Here is a 9,007-nt window from a genome sequence, read left to right on the forward strand (position 1 = left end):
TGTGTGTGTGTGTGTGTGTGTGGCCAGCTCAGTCCACCAGGGGGCGGGGCTGGCTGGCATGTGGTGCTGGGGATTGAACCGCGGTCCCTGTGTTTTGCTTAGCTTAGCTTGTTCTAAGTGGGTGCTTTAGACCACTGAGCCATCTCACCAGCCCCTCTAGTTTTGATTGGAACTAACTTTTATAATACCAAATTCACTACTTTATTTTGAATGCAAAATGATTATAGGGACAATATGAAATAAAGTACTTTTAATTCACATTAATCCTAACAGTGTACTTTATAGGGGTTACTTACCACTTGCTTGACAGTTTGAATTTTTGCCATTTTATACCATGTGTTTTCAGTAGAATTCTGCCATATTACGTAACCACAGGCAACCCAGGCTAAGTGTCGGACTGGCTTCATTTGTGGAGGCACATTTCCAAAGCTGTCTGGTGGGGAAAACATTTATAAATGAAATGTAATCCTTCTGTATATTTAGTGCTAACCTTTTAAAAAAATCTAAATTCTAAGTCATGTCTTAGTTTTCTTTAAATGTATGAAGAAACAATTTAAGTCTTGGATTTGTAAAGGATTAAGACTGTTTCTGTTGGATTAGTTTGAAAGTCAGTATTTTTGCCAAAGCCAGGATATTTACAGGCCAGGTAACATCTAACAATTTTGAGCATGAGTAAAGTCAGTCTTAGAGTTGAAAAAATAGTTTTCCACTCCCTATGTATTCCATACCTGGAATATTTTGTGCTTCTAGTGGCTGCTTCATGGCCTTGAGTCTTTGATAAAATGTGTTATCTTCTTCATCTGGGTTCTTCCCAATGTCTCCTTCAAATGTGAAGTTGACTTCTGGTGCAGTACCTTGTCCCGTTGGAGGGTAAAGTACTTCAGCTTTGCAGTTCACCGTAACTTGCTGTTTGAAACATTTTTATGAAAGATCCTTAGTTACAGGTGACCAGCCATTACTAATTATTACTATTCTCTGAGCTAGGATTTAGAGCACTGACTCTTAATGGTGTTTCAGACTTGACTTCAGAGTAATTGATATGAGGTATCTAACTGGGCCTGACCCACTAATTGTCTAAAGATACCATACAAACACCCTAAAATAGCTATCTTACCTTATAACTAAGTCTCATAATCTTCTAAATTCTAATCCTGCAACTTTGAACTTTGAATATATTTCAGTATTAATGGAGTGTTCCATTTGCAAGGCCAGATTTTATTCTGTCTATATACCAGCTCAAGACTGGTATTTTTTTCCTTCTCTGGTACTGGGAAATGAATTCAGAAATCTTAGCATGAGCTGAGACAGGATCTCAACTAAACTGCTCAGGCTGGCCTTGAATCTCAGTCCTCCTACTTCAACCTACCAGAGTGCTGTGATTATTTTTTTTAAGTTTTTCTATAATTCCCACCTTTTGCTCCTGAAATAACACATTTTGTTTCAATTGCAAAGACAGCAACCTCGATATAAAGTTAAAAGATTGTAGCATATGGCTGTGCTTTATAAAGATAACTGTCTGGCAGTTCAAATGCCTTTCAGTTAATTTCCTTACATTAGCATTTATCTCCTAAATGATCCTCAAAAAAAGAACAAGCTTTTTAAAATTTCAAGATGGTTATATTGCCATTTGTAATTTCCTTTTAAATTTGTCCCACTAATTTGACGTGTGTGTGTGTGTGTGTATTTAATTTACTTGTCCTGTTAATAAAAGACACTCAACAATATTATCAGTTAACCATTCCATTGCTCATAAATATGTCTAGAAACACCTGCTTTCTTCAAATAATCAAAAACAGACCTAGAAAGGTAGGCTTAAAGTGTTCAAGAGTAGAAAATCAGGTACTAAATTCAGTTATATAAAACATAAATTCAGACCGCCCTATGAGTATGTAACATAAGGTAATTTATTGAATTGTAGTATAGTCTATTTTCTAAATTTTACAACAGAAATAAGATGAATCTCAATACACCAAGATAGTAAAAATTACCCCATTTTAAGCTTTGCCCATGTGGTTAGTGTTTTTGCATTTTTTAGAGACCCAACAACCTTAAGAAATAATGATGCCCTAGATTAAATCCCAGCAAGAATGATCTGGAATAGGATGCAATTTTTATGTACTAAAACAGGCATTTCACTTACTTTTTGGATAATTTCTTCTACAGAGAATTTAAGATGATACTTATGTCCTCCTCCTGGAATATCCTAAAATTAAGAAAGTGTGGCAGAGAGAAAATAATATTATAATAACAAATGAAACATTTGCATTTTTAGGAGTCCATTCTCTTTTGTTTGGAAGGACTGTCTGTTGGAGGAAATGATTAAAGCTTTATATCTTAAAAAAAATCTACGTTACCGGGTATATAGTATCTAAGTTAGCAGGTTCTCTAGCAAGTTTACTAAGAAGAAAAGCATAAAAATGAACTGGGCCTAGCTCAGTTCTAATCATCAGGCTTACTTTGGATCTGTCATCTCAACATCTTTTAATTCTAAAAAAGACAAACACACCTTGGAGAAGACTGTTTTGTAAAGCCAGCATACCGTCCACATAGCGTGAATGTGAATTCCATTTTGAGGCAGATGACTGCAAAATGGTTGGCATCCTAATACATTGAAGTACTGTTTTTACTTTCATATTAGTGGGCCCACAAATAATACTTTAACAAATCTTGTAACAGTAAGAAATGTGTAGATATTTTACTTTTAAATCAAGAGACAAATTGAATGATGTTACTTGTTCCTAAATAAAATGTATTGCATCTTAGCTCCTAAGGACTGTTAGCAGTTATGTCAGATAAAAATAAGTGACAGCCTCCAAATACATATAGTTAATATGCTAGGGCCATAAACACTAGCCAGAGGAGCACATACATAATTTAGGCAGTCCCTGCAGTCCCTGTGGCCTTCGGATGGTTAAAAGTGAGGCATCAGTCCAGGACACTTTTGTCCTCTGACTTTGACTGTCAGTGTATCTCGCTGTTTCCCACCTTCATTTTGGTCAAAGGGTCTAATAAGGATTGCTCTTAAAATTTAGGCAATGGTGAGTCATTTGGAGGACGAGAGCTTTGTGTGATCAAGATTGGAGTATTTCCAGGACTGGTCAAGAAACGTGGTAGCTGATTCTTTCGAATGACTCCTACAGGTCTCATTTGAGAAAATTCCCACCCTCCTATTTCCTTGTAATAGTGGGCATAAAAGCCATTACTGGTGTTTCTGATATTTCCGCCTTATAGTGAAAATAAAAGACAACAAACTGTTCCAGCTGTCTGCAGACAGTCCAAAGGGTTGAGGGTTAACCAGAGAAGCTACAGGGGGCGGGGCAGTGCCTAGATGGGGCTCGGAGAATGGGTGGGGGGCACAGGTCTCAGAGCGGCACTCACCTCCTTGTGGGCCTGCTGTACAGCCTGCACCAGGAACACTTTGTGGGGCGTCCCTTGCTGGTAGTTGATGCAACTCTCCGCCACCGAGGCCGCCCTGGAAGCTGCGTAGTGGTTCGGCGAGATTTCCATCTGGGCGAGCGCGGGCTGCTTTGGCCTAACGGGAGGGTCCATGCGCGCCCGCTGCCTGCCGCCGGGTAGCTTGTGCGGAAAGAAGGCGCGCCAGGCTCGGGCTGGGTGTGCCCTGGATGTGAGCTCCTTCCCCCCTCTTCCTCCTTCCTCCTTGCTCAGGAAGCGGCTCTGTGTGCGGCGGCTCCCAGAGTCTTAGAACCTTGGGAGGCCAGGCTCGGAGCCCCGCCCGCTCGCGGAGTCTTGGCAGAGCCGCTCTTACTGGAGGAGAAGCTGGCCAATTGTTACTCGCCAGGGCGTGCAGGTGTGGGCCACGGCGGGAATTGTGTTAGAGTGCTAACCTTTAGGGAAGCGCAGGGCGGGGCTCTCAAGCCTTCGCTCTTACCGGGTCTCTTAACGCCTCCAGTTTCCCCTCCTGAGACATTGGCTGCTGCCCTTAGTACAAACGTGTACACTGCGCAGGGCCTCACACAGGGCAAAGTGCACGTGTGCCAGGTCCTGTGAGTCCGTCCTCCTTTGTGCTTCCATTGCTAGAGTCCGGGAACAGCATGTTCATCCCCAGCTTTTATGGGGTTGTGTCAGTTCTGCCCAAACGCAGATATGAGAGACCGCAAGATACAGCACACCATTGTATTAGAGGACTGTATAATTTGGATGAGAAGTTTTTAAATGCTACTGTACACCCCTCTGCCTTTACTGATCTTAGAAAAATCTTTTGATCTTTTGATACAACACCATGCTTCTAACTTGAACTACTTGAGTATTTTGGTTTCATGATGAAAACACTCTTAAATACTGAATACATAGTATTACTTGAAATAGCTTCTAACAAAAGCAAGGTTTTATAGCTGCTTCTGCAGGCGTGAGCTTGGTAAGTAGTGCATTTTCATTCTTCATGAATTTGTTTTGTCACATTTGAGAAATTGTAGCATAGGCAGTTCTTTGGATGGATCAGGAAGCTAAGGTTCCTTTTAATCAGAACTATGGCCAGAACTTCACTTTGGCTGGTTGACTTATTCTGTTTTTAAAAACATGGTTTGAAGGCTCTTTGGGTAGACTTACCTGTTTATGGTGGTAATGCTATAAAAAATAAAGTGAACAAAAATGCATCTATTGCAATGCGTTGCTGTCTTTATAGACTTAAAATTTATAAACGATTTTCTTTGAAGTAGATTTTAAAAAATCTTTCTAGTTATATTAGCCAACAACTACAGTATCTAAAGAGTAAAAAAAAACGAGGGCCAGCCAAATATCTCAGCGAATTGCAGGGGCCAGGGGTTTGGATCCCCAGGCCTGCCATGCCAGCCCCACCCCGGGCGCGCTGAGACTCCAGTTGAGACTGGGCGTGGTAGCATGTGCCTGTAATCCCAGTTCTTGGGAGGCTTTAAACAGGCGGATCACTACAAGTTTGATCTAGTAGTGAGACCCTGAACACCCTGTAGACCCTTCCCTAAAAAAATACCAAAAAGCCCCAAAAGAATGAAATGGGTTTCTTTACTTTTTCCTTTTTCCTTCTGAGAGAGGGTCTCCTCTGTAGTGCAGGCTGGCCTCCAAACTTGGGGTCCTTCTGCCTCCTGGGCACTGGGATCACCGGTGTGAGTCACCACACTCGGCAAAGTTGTTTTTCCTCTTAAGCCTTTTCTTAAGAAGCTGAAAGTGGGTTTTTTGTTGTTGTTGTTTTTGTTTTTGTTTTGGATAGGTCATTTGTCACCCAGGCTCTTAGGTTGTGTGTGTGTGTGTGTGTGTGTGTGTGTGTGAATTTTTTAAATTAAATGCTTCTTGGATAGCATCCAGGAAAAAGTGACTTAGTACATACTGATGCCTCAAAAAGCACTCTTCATTGATAATGAAATTTTAAGTTTCACAAATTGCTAGTTATATTTTTTTATGCTAATGCCACTTAGAGAAGTAAGAGGTACCAAAGGTTTCTAAACTCACTGTTTTGAAGCCTTAAGAATGCAGTTGTCTGTGGTGGAGAGCTAGTAACATAGATTGTGGTATAGCTGGCCTTTAAAGGTACCTGTACCAGCTTGAGCTCTCTTAAAAATATAATTTATTACATTATAAAGGGGCTTGAGAGGCTGTTTAGGTGAGTTACATTAAGCAAATCTCATGTTTAGGTTCCTGAACTCTTACCCACTCAATCTCATGAATGATAAATTGCCAGCCCATTATCCTCAAACTTGAAATAATGTGTAGATTATCTTCGTGGTCCTCTGGAATCTAGTAAATATACTAGACATTGATGTAAGTATATGAATGTAAAGCCGAAAATGAGTGCTTTATAACTTTGGTGTGACTGTAAATTCAAAACCAATACGCAAATTAATAACATATTTTTAACATTAATTTAACATGACAGATGATGTTTTGCCAAAACTAAATTGCCTGTCTCATGCCAGTGGTCTGACCATAGGATAGAGGTTCTTTTACTTTCAGCAGTTCTGTACAGCTGCCTGCTCAGTGGTCTTGGTTTGTTCACTTTTTTATCTAAATTACTGTAGCATCAGTCTCTTTGCAGTGCCTTCTAGTGGCTTTTGAAGTGAATCATCATTTGTTTGTTTACAATCTTTGTAAACTAGTAGAGCCACAGTGGATATCAGTATGGAGATTTCTTTTAAAAAACTAAAACTAAAAATGCCATTTGATCTAGCTATTCCCTAAATGTCTTCCTGAAAGAGATAAAAATCATATTACAGCAATACATGCACATCCATGTGCAGCAGCACCATTCATAATAGCTAAATATTGAGAACAGTCTATAGCTACCAACAGATGACTGCGTAAAGAAAATATGGTACTGTATTTATATACAATGAAGTGCTACTCTGCTATAAAGAAGGGTAAGTTTGGGCATTGATAGGTAAATGGGTGCACCTTGAGAAGATGTGTTAAGTGAAATAAATCCTACAAGTTGAAGTCTTGCATAGTTTCTCCTACTTGAGAAACCAAAATATAAGTTAAAAAAAAATAAAGGAAATAGGGAGATGTGTTTCAAATGGGAAAGGAAATAGATGTGGAGGTGCCATCTGAATAAATTACCTACAGCTATCAGAGCTCCTATTTGCAAGTACTTGTTCTCTGTCCCAAAGATTTCAGGAGAGAACACTTCTCGGGCAGAAAAGCAGTCCAAAAGAAGTGTGTAGATTCTTTGAAATGTAGGTTGTTGGATCAGGAGCCTTAGAATGAACTTTTTAATTACTTTTAAATTTGGAAATTCAGCATTAGAATTGAAAACTATAGATCACTTTGGTAATGGGCCCCATCTTCATCTACAAGTAAGAACAGAAAGGAGAGAAATCTTTCAATTAACTTCTGCAATAAAATTTTATAGTAAGGCTATCACAGTCAAAAGAAAAGGTGAAAATGATAGAATGGTTTTCATTTAAATTAGAGTAATTTATTCTGCTAATTGCATAATATTGTGTTGATTTCCTCCCTCTTAAATTACTTTCAGGTTTGATTTTACACATAAAAAACAATCAGGTGGTGCAGGCCAGTTTGGGAAAGTGATAGGTGTCCTGGAGCCTCTGGACCCAGAGAACTACACAAAGTTGGAGTTCACAGATGACACGTTCGGGACAAATGTTCCAAAACAATTTATACCTGCTGTAGAAAAGGTAAACTTTAACACAACTTCGTTGCACTTTTATTTATTAAGAAGTTTGTTATTCAATCACAAGATATATCGTTCTTGGGAATTTATAAAAGTTCTGTGTAGGGGGCTGGTGAGATGGCTCAGTGGTCTAAAGCACCTACTTAGAACAAGCTTAGCAAAGCGCAGGGACTGCGATTCGATCCCCCAGCACCACATGCCAGCCAGTCCGCCCCCTGGTGTGCTGAGCTGGCCACACACACACACACACACACATCAATAAAATTTAAAAAAAAAACAAAACTGTGTATATAGTTGTCAAGGAATAATTCATTAAGATCCCCTGTACCTGAGTGTGCTGTCTTCTTTGCTGCTGGCTGATGTTTTCTTTGCTATATTTGTGTTCAGAACTAGTTCTTTATTTGGTAAACTAATTGTAAAATAATTTACCTGTGCCCTTCACAAAATAAGACCATGTAGCATTTCACACATACAAGGAGTTAATGTTTTGTTTGCTTTGCACAGCACTTGCTTTAAAGCTGTTGTATACCTTATGAAATGTGATTTCTCAATCAGTGTATGTATACTTTTTTTTTTTTTTTTTTTTTGCGGAACCAGGGATTGAACTCAGGTCCTTGCGCTTGCCAGGGAAGTGCTTATTCCACTGAGCCATCTCTCTGGCCCCTGTATACATTTTTTTCCCCATAATTTTATTGAGAAACAAATAGCAATGAGACAGTTTCAAACCAAATTGGTAGGACAGTTTCAATAATTAACACATTGCATACATTCTTCCTAGTGGTTAATTGCTGTACAAGATGCGGACATGATATCCTGTTTACAAACACTAATTTTAAAAACATATTACAGCAAAAGACACATTGGCATTAGTGCCACTGAAAATACTCCTTGCTTGAAATGAAGACTTATCCATTGTTGTTACCACTTTATGGAGCACTTTTGGAAATCTTGATGTATAATTTAAAAGACAGTGAATGCTGCAGCTAAGCGCCATCCAGTGGAAAGGCAGGACAGTAAAAACATTGCGGTGTTTTGTCGCCCACCTTAGTTGCTAGATCTGACACCTTCCCTACTTCTGACTCCTCCTAAAGTCTTAGTGACCATAAAAGATAAACATTCTGACTTTAGAATAAATTTAGTAAAATTTAATAAATTGGAACAGCCACAACAGCACAACTAAATACACTCATAGCGGAGGAGTTCCAGAGCTGCTTCAGAATGTGGCAGGAGCAACATAGCACGAGCATATTTGAAGTAAGGGGTAGGTTTTGAGGGGGATTAATAGCAATGTATTTTTTTATGTAACAATCTTGGAACAAATTTTAAAGATTTACTGTATATTTTAATCACAACTCATAAGCATTGTTTTTCTTACCTACTAAGCATTGTTTAGTTTTGGGTTTTTTTTAAGGAGCTCTTTACTTTTGCCTTTTCTGTATCTTTATTGTGAAATTTAAGATTATGCTGTATTTGTAATGGATTATGAGAGTTAAGACTATGAGAAAATGGTCATTAACACTTACTTTCTATAGAAAGCATCACTTTCTATCCAGGTTGCATCTTTAAGTAATATACTTTCTGAGGGGATTACTCACCTAGATACCACAACAGTACCATTTAAAATGCTAATTTAAACTTTATAAAAAAATTTTTTTAATCTTTCATTTATTTATTTATTTATTTGGTACAGGGTCTCACTACACAGCTTGGACATGTAGTGATCCTCCAGTCTCAGCCTCCCCAGCGCTGGGATTACGGGCGTGCTCCATCACGCCTGGTCCAGTGGCCAGCTAGGTGCAGGGCCAGTGTGGCATGTGGCACTGGGAATTGCAGGTGCTCTGACCATTGAGCTATCGCCCTGGTCCTAAAAGGGTTGTTGTTGTTGTT

General features: G+C 39.1%; 2 protein-coding genes across 2 annotated transcripts in view; one reads left to right on the forward strand and one right to left on the reverse strand.

Moving 5' to 3' along the window:
- The window catches only part of Lxn (latexin), a 7,495-nt gene extending 3,570 nt beyond the window's left edge, over nt 1–3,925 (reverse strand). The window contains exons 1-4 of the mRNA XM_004639842.2: nt 3,379–3,925; nt 2,141–2,203; nt 729–906; nt 297–433 (exon numbers count right to left, since the gene is read on the reverse strand). Coding sequence (XP_004639899.2) covers nt 297–433; nt 729–906; nt 2,141–2,203; nt 3,379–3,549 — 549 coding nt within the window. The 5' untranslated portion in view covers nt 3,550–3,925. The remainder of the gene's footprint in view (nt 1–296; nt 434–728; nt 907–2,140; nt 2,204–3,378) is intronic.
- Nucleotides 1–9,007, forward strand: part of Gfm1 (G elongation factor mitochondrial 1) — a 52,020-nt gene that overhangs the window by 33,785 nt on the left and 9,228 nt on the right. The window contains exon 14 of the mRNA XM_004639843.2: nt 6,962–7,124. Within this exon, the coding sequence (XP_004639900.1) occupies nt 6,962–7,124 (163 nt within the window). The remainder of the gene's footprint in view (nt 1–6,961; nt 7,125–9,007) is intronic.

Source organism: Octodon degus, unplaced genomic scaffold (genome assembly GCF_000260255.1).
Source record: "Octodon degus isolate 3935 unplaced genomic scaffold, OctDeg1.0 scaffold00115, whole genome shotgun sequence".
Classification (NCBI taxonomy): Eukaryota; Metazoa; Chordata; class Mammalia; order Rodentia; family Octodontidae; genus Octodon; species Octodon degus.